Genomic DNA, 14,402 nt, shown 5'->3' on the forward strand with positions numbered 1-14,402 from the left:
GCAGACCCGTGTTGCGCCGTAGACAGGGAGCTGCTCCTCTGCTTCCGACCTTTATTAGAAACCCATAAATACCCGAGATAAATAGGGAGCATCACACATAAATAGTCCCTCAGTGGGGAGGGGAATAAATAACAGGGGGGGTCCGCAGGCGGGACGGCCTCAGCGGGGGCTGGCGCTGTGGCTGAAGACGCGGCTCATGATGGTGGTGAAGGACTGGAGCCGTTGGAGTGCCAAGCGTTGCAGCAATGCCCGTGCCCAGGCCTCGCTGGGAGCCATGGTGGGGCGCGGGGGGCGGCCGTGCTCCTGCTGCAGGGAGAGGAGGGTTAGGGGGCCCGAGGCCGCGGTGATGGGCCCCCAGTTCCCTGGCCTTGAGGGGAATGGGCTCCCTCAAGTCTGCCCCGCCCCCCCAGCCCCTCACCTGGACGAGGCCCAGCAGCTGGTCCAGCGTGGACTCCAGCGTGGGCAGGCGGCGGTTGGTGAAGATGTCGGAGCCCAGCAGGACCCGGTAGTGCTGCAGCCCCTGAAGGATCCGCTGCAGGCAGCGCTGTGAGGAGTGGGCTGTGAGCTGGGGACCCCAACACATCCCCTGGCACCCCTGGAAACCCCCGGCATCCCTGGGACCCACAGGCACACCCCCAAGCATCCCTGCAAACCCCGAGCATCCCTGGGACCCCCAGCATCCCTGGGACCCACAGGCACACCCCTCAGCATCCCTGGGCATGTCAGGTGCATCCCTTAGCATCCCTGGGAACCCCTATCATTCCTGGGACCCACAGGCACAACCGCTAGCACCCCTGGAACCCCCAGCATCCCTGGGAAAACCCATTATCCTAGCGACCCACAGACACACCCCTCAGCATCCCTGGGAACGTCAGGTGCACCCTTCAGCATCCCTGGGACCCCCAGCATCCCTGGGACCATCAGGCATGCCTGGGACCCACAGGTACATCCCTCAGCACCCCTGAGACCCCCTGGCTGTCCCGCCGCGCCCCCCCCCAGCACCCCCCAGCCCCCGGTACCGTGTTGTTGGTGTCCAGGGTGGAGGGGTCACAGGCATCACTGCAGCCGATCCGGGGGGGCCAATTCTTGGGATCCTCCATGCTCAGGTGAATCTCCTCCTGGCAGCAGGGAGTCAGCAGGGTTCCCACCTCCCCCAGCACCCCGCACCCTCGGGGCAACTTCTAGTGCCTGTGGACCCCCGCAGACCCCCGATCACCCCCGTTTTGCCCCTGCCCCTCCCCATCCGCTCACCAGGACTCGATGCGGCTCCTTGATGGTCGCCACCAGCTGCAGCAGATCCCGGGAGAAGTTCCTGCAGGCGGCCCAGTCGGTGCGGGGGGCCGGGACCGGGACCGGCACCGGGGCCGCGGGCGGCGGCAGCAGCAGCGGGAGGCAGAGGCAGAGGCAGAGGTGGTGGAGCGGAGCCATGACCGGTCGGTGCCGCCACCGGCGCTACCACCGGGCTCTTATGGGGCGCCGGCAGGTGGGGAATCCCCGGGGCAGGTGGCACCCGCCCCCCGTTACTGCGAAATCGCCGCCTCCCTCGAAAGCAGAACCGATACCGGGCCGGGGTCCCCGGGCTGCACCCCGCAGCGCCCGGCCCTGCGCCGCACCAGGACGGGACGGGCAGGAAAACCCGGGGCAGTTCCTGGCGGCTCCGCGCCCGGGGGCACCGCGGCGGCAGCGGCACGGCCAGGACCGGGACCCCCGCCCGCTGCACCTGGGCCGCCCCGCCGAGCGCACCGGGGAGCCCGGGCGGGGCGGGACCCCCTCCGGAGCCCGCCGGCGTCTCCCCGGTGTCGCCTTTGTGTGTCCCCAGTGTCCCCCCGGTGTCCCCTTGGTGTGTCCTCGGTGTGTGTGCCCCGATGTCCCCATCTGCCCCCCGGGCGCACGGGGAAACCAGGCTGGGCAGCATCGGCGCAGCAGCTGGCGGCTCCCCGGGGCCTCGGTGCCCCGGCGGGGCTTCCCCCGGCCGCCACCCCTGGGACCCCGGCAGCCCCGGTCCCCGCCGAGCCGGGCCGTGCTGCCCGCGGCGCCGCAATCTCGGCGGCCCCGTCGGGGCGTCTGCGGCGCTTCCCACTCGCGCCCGGCGGGGCTGTCCCCGGCCTTCCCCGGGCACCGGCTGGCGGCCGAGCCCGCTCCGGGGGGTGAGGAGGGTGTCATGTCCCCGGGGGCTTTGGGAGGGGGAGGAGGGGGGTCTCGGGGGGTCCCGGGGCTGGTGGGGCTCAGCACCCTGCGGGGCGCCAAGGGACCCCGTGGGACAGCAGTGGACCCCCGTAGGACACCAGCAAAACCCCGTGGGATGGCAGCGGACTCCCGTGGGACGGCAGGGGACACGGCGGGACACTGCGGGGAATTTGGGGACACAGGGATCCCCCGGGGTGCCGGGGACGCCGCGTGACGCCCGTGGGACACCATGGAAGGCCACGGGGCAGCGCGGGGCCACAGGTGCCGCAGCCGGCGGGCAGCGCCCGAGGGTCTGTGCGGTGCCGGGGGCGGCCGCAGGGGGTCCCGGAGCATTTCACCATCGGAGCTTGCCCAGCCCAGTCTCCCCCCGGGGCCGCACCGCCCCCGCCGCCCCGAGACAGCCGATTTGAGGCATTTTGTCCCTTCCGCCGCGCCGTCCCGCACACTACCCGCCACAACGTTTAGTCCCGCCTTCCTCAGGCTCTGATTGGTCAGTGCCCGCGACTCCGCGGTGCCATTGGTCCCCCAGTCTCAGGGGCGGGCGGGTTTGCCGGACGGGCGTGAGGGGGGCGCGGTTGTCATAGCGACGGCGGGAGGGGCGGCGGCCCCGGCCCGGCCGTGGCGGCGCAGCGGGACGAGCCCGGGATCGCGGCCCTGGCGGGGCTCTGCCCGCGGCTGCTCGGTACCGGCGGGTGCGGGGCGCTGTGGGTAACGGCGCCGTCGCCCCGGGGCGCGGGGCACTGTGGGATGCTTAGCCGGAGCGCGGGGGGTTGTGGGTAGCGGCCCCGCGCTCGGAGCGCGGCGGGGAGGGCCGGGGCCCTTCAGCGGCCTCCGCCTGGGCCGGGCCTGGGCCCCCCCCGTGCTCTGCCCCGCGCCGTGCCCTGCCCGGCCCCGCCCGGCCCCGCCGCTAACGGCCGCGGGCCTGCGGCCGCCGATACCGCCGGTGGGTTCGGTGCCGGCCTGCGGAGATAAGGGAGGTGGGTGCGGAACTGGCCCGGCGCCTCCCGCGGCGGGGGAGGGGGCGGGGCAGGCCGCGGCGGCGAGGTCACCGGGAGCCCTGAGCTCCGGGAGTGGGTCTGACCCGCTGGGGAGGCTGCCCAGTGCCGTGGGGCTGCTGTGGGCTCCTTCCCCCGGTGGCTCCCGGCCGTGACGGGGCTCTGAGTGTGTCCTGGGACGGGACTTTACCGGCCACGCTGCCTGTGTGAGCTGGGTGCTGCCGGTGGCCCTGGCAGGAGCGCTGCACCTTACACTCACTGGAGATTCCAGCCGCTTTTTCCATCCCTCGGAGTCACCGGGCCTCTGCCGCCGATTCTAAGAATTGGGAGGCCCTGGTGTTTCTGACTGACCGACCTAGTTCCTTTTCTGTTTCAAAGGGAGACGCTGGTTTTCACCATGAATTTTGAAGGTCTCAACCCCTCCCTTGCTGAGTATGCGCCCCCCCTCCACCCCGCGCTGGACCCTGTCCTGGACCCCCATCTCAACCCCAGCTTGCTGCAGAACGTGGAGCTGGATCCTGAGGGGGTGCCTTTAGAGGGTATCGCGGTGCCGGACTCTGTGCACCTCATGGAGGGCATGTACAGCGAGCTGCACACCGCCGTCTCCGAAGTGGGAGTGCCTGTCTCTGTCTCCCATTTTGACCTGCACGAAGAGATGCTGTGGGTTGGGAACCACGGGGTAGGTGCCCACTCTGGCAGCGGGGCAGGGAGGGTTGCAGCCCGAGCTGGGCTGGCTGCACCGTTCTCACAACCCTGGGGATGAGTGGGCTGTGGGGGGAGAGCAGCTCGGTGTGGGGCTGAGCTGGAGAGTCCTGCTCAAGCTGGGGTTGTGCTGCACCAGTGCAGAGCTTCTGCCTGGAGCTGGTTGATGTGTCTCGGAGCATGAGCCTCTTGGTGCTTCTCAAGTAACTTTGCTTCCCTGATGTGTGGGAGCTTTTAGGTCGTTATTAGTGCCTGCATGTGTTTGCCTGAAAGGGAAAAGGCTGAGCAGTCTTCCTTGGTTTGGGGCACACAGTGGGGCAGGAAGACCCCTGTAGGCTGGCCAGGCTGTGAGGTGACCGATAGCCTGCCTGCACCTGGGAGCTGGCGCAGGGCAAAGCAGCCTTTGCCTGGATTGCATCCAAGTGAAGCTGGGGCAGGTCTTGACAAGCCTGTCCCCGGCTGGTTTTAGGGTCACGCCACCTCTTTCTTTGGCCCAACGCTGGAGCGATACTCCTCCTTCCAAGTGAACAGCAATGACGACATCCGCCAGATCCAGAGCCTGGAGAACGGTGTCCTTTTCCTGACCAAAACCAACCTGAAATACATGTCACGGGGAGGCCTCATCATTTTTGACTACCTGTGAGTGCCTTCCCCTGGCAGTAGGTGGCTTGTGCCGGCCCCATGAGCTGCCCCTGTGCCCAGGGGAGATGGTCCCGGCCCCTCTGCCAGCTTGTGAAGGCTGGATGTGGGGGAGGGCGAGGGCAGATCCTCCACCCCCTTCCCTGCTGCCTCCCCAAGCTAGGCAGGAGTGTGAGGGCTGTCCTCTCCCTTCTCCCTCAGCATGGACGAGTCTGAGGACATGCACAGTCTCCTGCTGACAGACAACAGCACGCTGCTCGTTGGTGGGCTGCAGAACCATGTAATCGAGATAGACCTCAACACCGTCCAGGAGACACAGAAGGTACAGCCGGGCTGGAGGCTGCTCCCTGGTGCAGGGAGGTGCTTGGTTCTGGGGCTCAGCCCTGCTCATGCTGCCCTTCTGCCTCCTTCCCAGTATACCGTGGAGGTTCCTGGCATCACCATCATGAGGCAATCAAACCGCTTCTTTTTCTGTGGGCACACTTCGGGGAAGGTAACACCAACCTCATCCAACCTGGCAGCCCTGCTGGTGCTTGGCTTCTCTCTGGGATACCCTGGCGCTGGTGTCCAGCTTCTCCCAGAGCTCAAGGGGCTCCCGAGTAGCCGGCAGCTGCCTGCATGGCACCCAGCACCCCTGTCTTGCCCTCCCAGGTCTCTCTGCGCGATCTGCGCACGTTTGTGGTAGAGCATGAATTTGACGCGTACTCGGGCAGCTTGTCTGATTTTGATGTCCACGGGAACCTGCTGGTGACCTGCGGCTTCTCCAGCCGAATGAACGGCCTCGCCTGTGACCGCTTCCTGAAGGTGTACGACCTGCGCATGATGCGGGCCACCACCCCGCTGCAGGTCCACATCGATCCCTTCTTCCTCCGCTTCATCCCCACCTACACCTCCCGCCTGGCCATCATCTCCCAGACAGGTGGGCGAAGCTGCATCCCCCACCCGGCTGGGTTCCGCTCCCCGGGCGAGAGCTGGGCGACGCTCACGGCATCCCACAGGTTCGGGGTCACATCTCAGTGGGATAGAGTTGGCTGAGCGCTCTTGACCTGCACCCAGCCGGTTCAAATGCCCCCATAAGCAAGAGGCGTGCTGGGTCGCCGTGTGCCGGCTGCCCACCTGCTCCCTGGTGCCACGTTGCTCTGACCCTCTCGCGCAGGTCAGTGCCAGTTCTGCGAGCCCACCGGCCTCGCCAACCCTGCTGACATCTTCCACGTGAACACCGTTGGGCCCCTGATCATGACCTTCGACGTCTCCGCCAGCAAACAGGCGCTGGCCTTTGGTGACTCGGAGGGATGTGTCCACCTCTGGGCTGACTCCCCCGAGGTCACCTTCAACACCTACTCCCGAGAGACTGACTTTGCCTTGCCCTGCATCGTGGACACGCTGCCCCACTTGGACTGGAATCAGGACCTTGTACCACTCTCGCTTATCCCCGTGCCACTGACTAGCGACACCCTGCTCTCCGACTGGCCCGCTGCAAACTCTGCCCCGGCACCCCGGTAATTTACCAGCAAAAACCAGCACAGGAAAGCTGGCCCTGGCAGAGTTCCTCTCCCTCCCCTGGGTCCCCTTGGGAGCAGGAGAGCGGCTCTGTTGCTCCCCCTGGTCGTGTGTGTCCCCCCCCCCCCGCCCCAGTGTCCCCCCTCTTGTGGCTGGTGCTGCCCTTCCTGGTCACGTGCCCTGCGAAATGCAAGACAAGTTCCCCATGGTGGAGCTTAACTGCTGAGGTGCGGTGACCGGGCAGGTCTGAAGACAGTTGGGTACGGTCTTCCCAGTGGGGAGATCCCAGTGGGATCCTGGCTGCATCCTGCCTGTGTGAAAACTCTGTTTTTCCTCTGCCTGAGCCCTATCCCAAACACGCCCGCGCCCAGCGCTGCTGCCGTGTTTTGGTGTAGCCCAAGTGTTTTTCTTGCCGTGGAAGATGAACCTGAGGGAAGGACTGAGTGGGGAAACCCCTCGTGACCCACTGGTGGGTCTCTGAGCGCACCTAGCAAGGCCCTGGGTTAAACGCTGCCGCCAAACCGAGCAGCCTCCGAGTCGCAGTGTGTTTTGCAGGCGAGCCCCTCCGGTAGATCCCGAGATTTTGCGCACCATGAAGAAAGTGGGGTTCATCGGTTACGCCCCAAACCCAAGGACCAAGCTCCGCAACCAGGTACCCGCTCTCAGGAGGGGGTTGTGTGGGGCGTGGGGTACCTCTACCGGCAGCAGGGGTCTGCAGTTCTGGGAGGGATGGAATTCTTCCTGCGTGCTGAACGATCTCGGAGCTTTCCACAGGGATGAGGGACAGGGCTGAGATGAAATTCTCTGGCTGGGGGTGTTGCAGGGGGCAGGTGTAGAGTTTAGAGGCAACAGCTTTTCTTGAGCAGCGTCGGCAGGTGAGCCAGCCCTGGGGGAGGGCTGGGGTCTCCCCCTTGGGCCAGAATCCCGGTTCTATCGATAGCTCGCTCTGTGGTAGGAAAGAGTTGAGCTGTCCGGTTTGGAGGTTTATGGCACGTCCCTTGCCCTTGGGAAAACACTGCTGTGTTTTGCCCTTGCCCGCAGCACCACTGTAGTTTCCCACAGTGACAAGTCCCTTGTGAGAGGGAAGGTGTGGAGGCCTGGTGCAGGTTGAGGGAGGGCCCTCCTCCTTTTGGTTTATTCCTTTGCTCGTTCGGGGTGGCAGGAAAGCCCAGGACTTGCTTGTTTCAGTACATGGGACTTCTCTCCCCACCAGGGTTGAGCCGCTTTTTCCTTTTCTTCCCCCTTGCAGATTCCCTATCGGTTAAAAGAGACGGACAATGAGTTTGACAGCTTCAGCCAAGTCCCCGAGTCCCCAATCGGGCGGGAAGAGGAGCCACACCTCTACATGGTGGCCAAGAAGTACAGGAAGGTAGTGGCCTTCTGGGGCCCAGTGGGAGGCTAGCTGGGAGTCCCTGGGCTGGGCTTGTCTGCGGCCAAGGACACGCATGGGTCCAGGCACCTGCCCTTGTCTCCGTGGGGAGCACCTAGGTGTTGTGCCGCTGTCCCCTGCTGTGGGAGGGTGTCCCTTTAACACATCATGTCTCTGCTTAGGTCACGATCAAATACTCCAAGCTGGGGCTGGAAGACTTTGACTTCAAGCATTACAACAAGACGCTGTTTGCGGGCCTGGAGCCCCATATCCCAAACGCCTACTGCAACTGCATGATCCAGGTGGGAGATGCCCCAGCCCTGCCCAGCCCACCGCGACCCCTGGCACCTCCCCTGACTGCTCTGTCTCGGGCAGGTGCTATATTTCTTGGAGCCAGTTCGCTGCCTTGTCCAGAACCACCTGTGCCAGAAGGAGTTCTGCCTGGGCTGCGAGCTGGGCTTGCTCTTCCACATGCTGGACCTGTCCCGAGGAGACCCCTGCCAGGTCCGTGGTGAGCCCAGGCGTGACGTGAGGCCGGCAGGCTGGGGGTTAGAGAGATCACAGAGGAGCAGGATCTGGGTGGTGCCAGGTCCTGGGGTGATGGCATCAGACAGCATGGAAACTCCTGTCACTTGACCTCGGTGACATACCACTCTTGCCCCATCCCCAGGGAAGCAACTTTTTGCGGGCTTTCCGTACAATCCCAGAGGCTTCAGCGCTGGGGCTGATCCTGGCTGACTCGGACGAAGCCACAGGGAAGGTGAACCTGGGGCGGCTGATTCAGAGCTGGAACCGTTTCATCCTTACTCAACTGCACCAGGAAACCCAGGAGCAGGAGGGACCACAGGCATATCGGGGGGCTGGCAGCAGGTAAGTCCCTAGCCTGGGGACAGGGCAGGGAACAACCACACCAGGGAGGGGGGCTGGCTCCCAGCGGCCCCATCCATCACTCAAGAAGGAACTTTCTTGCCACTTACGCCTGCCCCTGAGGGCTGCATGGGAACACGTGGAGCTGCAGGCTCCCATATGGCAGGGTTTGAACCCTGGGCTGAACCTCTGTCCCCCCTAAGCCCAGCTTGGGGGGGGTCGGGGCTGCACGGAGGGCACTGGCTCCAGAAGCCGTATGGCTGATTCCCCAAGAGCTGCTGGAATTTGGGTGCTGGCCCTGAACGGCCCTTGTGCAGCCCAAGATGTTTGGGTCCCCAGCGCTCAGCCCACAGTATCAGCCAGCTCTGCTCCGCAGGGATTGCTGGGATCCTGCTAACCCCGGTACTCTTTTTTTCTCCAGCAGCTTTGGGTCCTCGGGGGACTCGGTTATCGGGCAGCTGTTCAGCTGTGAGATGGAGAACTGCAGCATGTGTCGCTGTGGCAAGGAAACGGTCCGCGTGTCCTCCACGCTGCTCTTTACCCTCTCCTACCCCGAGAGCACTGGTAAGAGGCGGGGGTGGGCAGGGCAGGGCAGGGCCTGGCGTGTTTTAACGCTGCTGCATTTCTGTGGCCAGGCGGGGTTTGTCGTCCGTATTAATGAGCTGTGACTTTACCAGGTGATAGACACCTGCTGTGAGGAGCTACTGCAGTGGTCCGTCCTGGGCTGCGGCAGACCCAGCAGCCAAGGTCTAGGGATGGGTTTCCAACCAGCCGAGCTTTTGGCTACAGAAAAGCAGATTTGGGGGTTGACCTTCTCGCTGGTGGTTGTGAGGAAAACCCCAGAGGTTTGGCTGAGCTAAGTTGGTAAAGATTTGTGTGCGGAAGGTGACGTTATTCTCCTTTCTCCCTTCAGAAAAACCAGTCAAAGATTATGAGTTTGCTCAAATTTTAAAGCGAAGCATCTGCTTGGAGCAGAACACGCAAGCCTGGTGTGAGAACTGTGAGAAGTACCAGCCCACGGTGAGCCCAGGAGCGGGGTGCGAGCGTGTCACACCTCTCAGGCTGTAAGGGCAGGTGGGAGAAGGGTATAAGCACCCTGTGCCACCGGCTGAGTCGGGGCAGTTTCTCCATTAGTCAGTGGGGAACCTCCTGAGTGGATGCCGGAGATTCGGTTCCTGGCCTGGATGGCAAGCTGGAATGGCGTGGGGTATTTCCTGGGCTGTTTGAACACTGGAATGTGTCTCGCAGGTCATGGGGATCCCAGCCCAATCCCCCTGGGGTAGGGGGCAGAGGGAAAACACCCCAGGAGCTGAGCACACCTGCTCTTGCAGCACCCCTAGCTACCAGGAACCCAGCCAGGCAGTGGGGAGGAGGCTCCGCAAGCGAAGGCGTTGGAGGAGGGAAGAGGGTAGCCCGTGCCAAATCTGGTTTTGAGCCTCTCCAGGGCTCTCGGTGCTGCCCAGTTTCCATCCAGTTTCCATTTCCTACTCTCCCTGCAGGTCCAGACCCGGAACATCCGCTGCCTGCCGGACGTCCTGGTCATTAACTGTGAGGTGAACAGCTCCAAGGAGGCAGATTTCTGGAAGACACAGGCTGAGGTGGGGGAGACACTTCGGGGCAGAAGCAGGCTTGTTCTCCCTGGCATATGGGGGTTGCTGCGTGTCCAGTTCTGCCGGAGGTGTTTTCACTCTGATCGCGCTGTCTCTAACAGTCTCTTGCTCTCCACCTGAGCATCACCCTACTTTGCTCACAAAGGACGCGGTGGTATTTGGTCACGCTTGTAGCGTGAGCCGTGCGTTTGGAGTTGGAAAAGACAAGATCTGCCATGACAAAGCTGACGGGACTGCAGTAGAGCCGCTCTTGCATTCCCCCAGGCCCCCAGGACCTAGGAGCAGCAAGGCAGTGCCTGCTTCCCAGAACACGAGCCCAGCAGAGAGCGGGCGGACAGTTGGGTTTCCCTCGCTGTCTTTTTTTCCTTGTCACCGGCTTTAAAGTCCTTGTCTTTTCCCCACTTCTGGCCTGGCTGTCACCCACGTGTTCCCAAGCCCAGCCTGTCACTCCGCGCTGACGCTTGCCTGTGTTTCGTTGCCAGTATGCCTTTCAGAGAGCCATGATGAAGAGAGGAGGCTTTGAGATCACCAAAGGAAAAGAAATCTCTCTTGGAGAGTGGTAGGTGACCCTTCCTGGGGTGGCGACTCTGAGCAGTGACACTTTCTGCGTTGTTCTCTGGGCCTTGGAGAGCTCAGGGCTATTTCTTGTCTGATAATCTGATAATCCACCTGTCTGTAGCTGCCCTCGGGCTCTGAACTGGAACAGTCTCGTTGCTTCTCTGAGACTGTGACCCTGTATGGGTGCTCTGCGCAGCATCTCCTTCAGATACCGCTCGTGGTCCACCTTGTGCCCCACTTCTGAGCCCCCAGCCCTCATCCCCCTTCCCTTTTCAGACCGACAAAAGACCCAGAAGCATGTAGAGCCCTTTCTGGCCAACTTCAGCTGACCACCTTTCCCAGGGTCCTGCTCTAGGCCGGTGTGGGGAAGTGGTGCAGCTGTGGCTTCCCCATCTGCCCTGCAGAAGGTTTAGGAATGGGTGGGCGAGTGGACGGGTGGGATGGTGGGAATCCTGCCCCGGAGAAGTTGGCCTGGATGACGTCTTGTGGCTCCCTTTGACTCAACTTTCCATGATTCCCCATGCAGGAAGGAGCTGGGGAACCCTGACACGGGGCATTCGTATCCTTCTGTGGAGGAACTGAAGAACATTTGGATCCCTCACGCCATCAAGATGAGGCTCACCAAGAGCAAGGAGCTCGATGTCTGCAACTGGAGTGAGACCGATGAGGTAAAGGCTGACGAGATCCCTCTAGGACTACGTGGTTGTGTGCACGTGGGGCTGTGGGAGCAGAACCGCTTCAGAACCACTTTCTGCCGAGTGTGTTTGGGCGAGAGATGACGAGGCTGTCTCAGAGACACCTCAGGCGGGGGTGGAAACCTCCGGGCTGCTGGTGAGACGGCATATCCGAGCTCTGGGGTCTGGGTTGGAGGCCTGGCAGACAGCCGAGAGCTCAGACATTTCCTCCTGCAGCTGAGCCCAACTGATGACCCCGAGTCCGTGTACATCTACGATCTCATGGCCACTGTTGTCCACATCCTGGATTCCCGCACGGGGGGCAGCCTGGTGGGGCACATCAAGGTGGGAGAGACCTACCACCAACGGAAGGAGGTGAGAAGCCCTGCGGGATGGGTGCTCTCCCACCCACAGCCACCAGACCCACAGGCTGCTGAGAGCAGCCCTGCTTCCCCGGCGTCCTGCCTTGCCAAAGGCTTCTCGCCCACAGCGTGCTGGGGGATCGGGTTGTTTAATGGGAACCGTTCCTGGGTCCCTGAGCCAAACGTTGAGCGTCTGGCTGAGCGTGCTAGGCAGCCCTCACAGCCAGGAGCCGCTCAGGCACCTTGCGGGCAGGGAAGGGCTGGAGGAGCACTCTTCCCACACTCACTCAGGCTGGTTCCTCCTGGTGACGGGCACGTTGCCAGCTTGTCCTTGTGTTTCCAGGTAAGGGCTGGGACATCCTCGCCCTGCCCGAGAAAAGGGGGCTGGTCTGGGCAGTCCTTGTCTGGTGGAGATGCCCAAGCCAGGAGTTCCCAGAGTGTGTCAAGGCTGCATCCCTGTCTCTTATCTGTTGCATCTCCGTGGAGTTTTGGTTAGGAGTCGGGCAGAGACTGTGCCTGTCCAGCCCGAGGGCTTCAAGTACGTGTGGTCACCACCCAGGCCGGCAGGGATTTCCCCACCGTGTCCCAGGAAGGGCGGGAGTTCCCACATGGCATTGTCACACCCCCCTTTCCCTGGTAATTGGGTGGAGGAGTCATTGCATTTGCCTGGGGGGGGGGGGCCCTAAGGCCTGTACCTCTCCCCCCAGGGAGTCACACACCAGCAGTGGTACCTCTTCAATGACTTCCTCATCGAGCCAGTGGATAAGGTGAGCACTCGGGGCTGTCGAGGCAGCGGGGACCCCACTGGGGGGGTTCCTGCTGTTCATGGGAGCACCCCACACCAGGCTGTCCCTGCACTGACACCCCCCCCCCCCCCCCCCCCCTCCCCCACAGTGCGAGGCGGTGCAGTTCGACATGAGCTGGAAGGTGCCAGCTATCCTCTACTACGCCCGGAGGAACCTCAACGCCAAGTACAACCTCGTCAGTGAGTGTCTGGGGTGGAAGTGGTGGCGTGGCCAGTGGTGGCGGCTCGTGGCTCATCTCCCTTCCCCTTTTCCTGCAGTCAAGAACCCCATCGAAGCCAGTGTGCTGCTGGCGGAGGCCTCCCTGGCTCGCAAGCAGCGCAAGTGCCACGCCACCTTCATCCCCCTCATGTTGAGTGAAATGCCGCAGGCGGGCGACCTGGTGGGGCTGGACGCCGAGTTTGTCACGCTGAATGAGGTCAGGCCTCCCCGCGCTGGGGGCTGGGGGGCCGGGGCACCCTCTGGGTGCTGTCGGTCACCCCGCTGTCCTCACCCACGGCAGGAGGAGGCCGAGCTGCGCAGTGACGGGACCAAATCCACCATCAAGCCCAGCCAGATGTCAGTGGCCAGGATCACGTGTGTGCGCGGGCAGGGTCCCAACGAGGGCATCCCCTTCATCGATGACTACATCTCCACCCAAGAGCAGGTACGGGGCTCCCGCCTGGCTTCGCACAGCTCCTCAGCCCCACAGGGAGGACATGGACCCACTCTGCCTCCCGCTCCACGGAGGGGCACCTGTAATAATGACGGTGCCCTCCGTGGGATGCTGGCAGGGGAATCGGGGAGGGGGCAGCCCCCCACGGCTGCCCCCCGGCCCTCCCAGCCACACCTCCACAGGCCTTGGGCTCTGCAGGTGGTGGATTACCTGACCCAGTACTCGGGGATCAAGCCGGGAGACCTGGATGCCAAGATCTCCTCCAAGCACCTCACTACTCTCAAATCCACCTACCTGAAATTGCGCTTCCTCATCGATGTGGGAGTCAAGTTCGTGGGCCACGGGCTGCAGAAGGACTTCCGTGTCATCAACCTGATGGTGACAGTGCTGAGCCCCCCTCCCTCAGCCCGGCCATGAGGGTCTCGGGGTGCGGCCGGGAGGTGGGGGCAGTGCTGGGGCTTGCCCCCCCGCGGTGGCCCTGGCAGCAGGACCCTCTCCGCTTTCCAGGTGCCCAAAGACCAGGTGATTGACACTGTCTACCTGTTCCACATCCCGAGGAAGAGGATGATTTCCCTGCGCTTCCTCGCCTGGTACTTCCTGGGTCAGTGGCTGAACCCTTGGATCTGGGAGGGATGGGAGTGGGGGCAGATCCCCCCTCCCCAGGGGTCCCTGCCAGCCCCCTCCCTGACCGGGGGTTGTCCCCGCAGACCTGAAGATCCAGGGGGAGACCCACGATAGCATCGAGGACGCGCGCACGGCGCTGCAGCTCTACCGCAAGTACCTGGAGCTGAGCCCGCAGGGCGCCGAGCCCGAGGATTTCCGCAAGGTGCTCAAGGGTCTCTACGAGAAGGGACGCAAGATGGACTGGAAGGTGCCGGAGCCCGACAGCCAGAGCAGCCCCAAGCGTAAGGCACCGCCGCAGCCCCCCCGTGCCCCGCCGCCCCCCTCCCCGCCCCCCCCCTCACCCCACTTTCTCTCCGGCAGATGGGGCCGTGTACCCCCCGGTGCTGGCCCTGTGAGCGGACCCCCTGGCCCCCAGCGAGGAGCAGCCCTGGGACCCCCCCGCGGGAGGCGGACACGTGTGGAACTGGAAGGAACCAGCAGCGGGGACGGGGCTGTCCCCGACCCTGCCCAACAACCCCCCCCCCCCCCCCCTTCCCGGGCCTCCCCGGGGCCCGGTGCCCCGGGCTTCCCTCTCCCTGCCGGTACCGGGAATCACTGACCCCCCCACCTCGCCCGCCGGCCCGGGCGCCTTCATAAAGCAACCTCGGACACCCGTGCCGCCGTCTGCTCCTTGGGTTCGGGACCGGCACCGGGGAAAGGGCGCGGAAGAGCTGGACCCCGAGTGGGGACATGGCGGGGAGGACCCGGGAGCCGGGAGCGGGGCTGCGATGGGGAGGACCCGGGCCCTGGGCGGGGCTGGCCCCGGGAGTGGAGCCGGGAGCGGGGACGCGGCGGGGGAGGACCCGGGCCCCGGGCGG

The 14,402-nt window shown here is 64.1% G+C and overlaps 2 protein-coding genes across 4 annotated transcripts; one reads left to right on the top strand and one right to left on the bottom strand.

Annotated features, from left to right (window-relative positions):
• Nucleotides 1–10: 10 nt before the first annotated feature.
• On the bottom strand, nucleotides 11–1,806 carry IL23A (interleukin 23 subunit alpha). The gene is made up of 4 exons (XM_027800432.2): nucleotides 1,252–1,806; nucleotides 1,020–1,118; nucleotides 419–544; nucleotides 11–306 (listed from the first exon to the last, which is right to left on the bottom strand). Exons 1-4 carry the CDS (start codon nucleotides 1,426–1,428, stop codon nucleotides 160–162), a joined length of 549 nt encoding a protein of 182 aa, XP_027656233.2. The 5' UTR covers nucleotides 1,429–1,806; the 3' UTR covers nucleotides 11–159.
• Nucleotides 1,807–2,749: 943 nt separating this feature from the next.
• PAN2 (poly(A) specific ribonuclease subunit PAN2) lies at nucleotides 2,750–14,200 on the top strand. 3 transcript variants are annotated; one of them, XM_055696594.1, is made up of 26 exons: nucleotides 2,750–2,869; nucleotides 3,561–3,861; nucleotides 4,354–4,523; nucleotides 4,725–4,845; nucleotides 4,939–5,016; nucleotides 5,175–5,442; nucleotides 5,680–6,022; nucleotides 6,579–6,675; nucleotides 7,273–7,392; nucleotides 7,575–7,694; nucleotides 7,768–7,896; nucleotides 8,063–8,262; nucleotides 8,681–8,823; nucleotides 9,173–9,279; nucleotides 9,759–9,857; nucleotides 10,352–10,428; nucleotides 10,954–11,095; nucleotides 11,339–11,476; nucleotides 12,171–12,230; nucleotides 12,358–12,448; nucleotides 12,527–12,684; nucleotides 12,769–12,912; nucleotides 13,120–13,299; nucleotides 13,429–13,522; nucleotides 13,629–13,826; nucleotides 13,906–14,200. In XM_055696594.1, the coding sequence occupies exons 2-26, from the start codon at nucleotides 3,580–3,582 to the stop codon at nucleotides 13,938–13,940; spliced, it is 3,594 nt and encodes a 1,197-aa protein (XP_055552569.1). In that variant the 5' UTR covers nucleotides 2,750–2,869; nucleotides 3,561–3,579; the 3' UTR covers nucleotides 13,941–14,200. The 3 variants fall into 3 exon arrangements, with proteins under 3 accessions (XP_055552569.1, XP_055552570.1, XP_055552568.1); XM_055696595.1 differs by lacking the exon at nucleotides 2,750–2,869 and adding an exon at nucleotides 2,916–3,164 and having other exon boundaries at nucleotides 8,684–8,823; XM_055696593.1 differs by lacking the exon at nucleotides 2,750–2,869 and adding an exon at nucleotides 2,917–3,164.
• Nucleotides 14,201–14,402: the final 202 nt, after the last annotated feature.

The sequence above is a fragment of the Falco cherrug genome, chromosome 19 (genome assembly GCF_023634085.1).
Source record: "Falco cherrug isolate bFalChe1 chromosome 19, bFalChe1.pri, whole genome shotgun sequence".
Classification (NCBI taxonomy): domain Eukaryota; kingdom Metazoa; phylum Chordata; class Aves; order Falconiformes; family Falconidae; genus Falco; species Falco cherrug.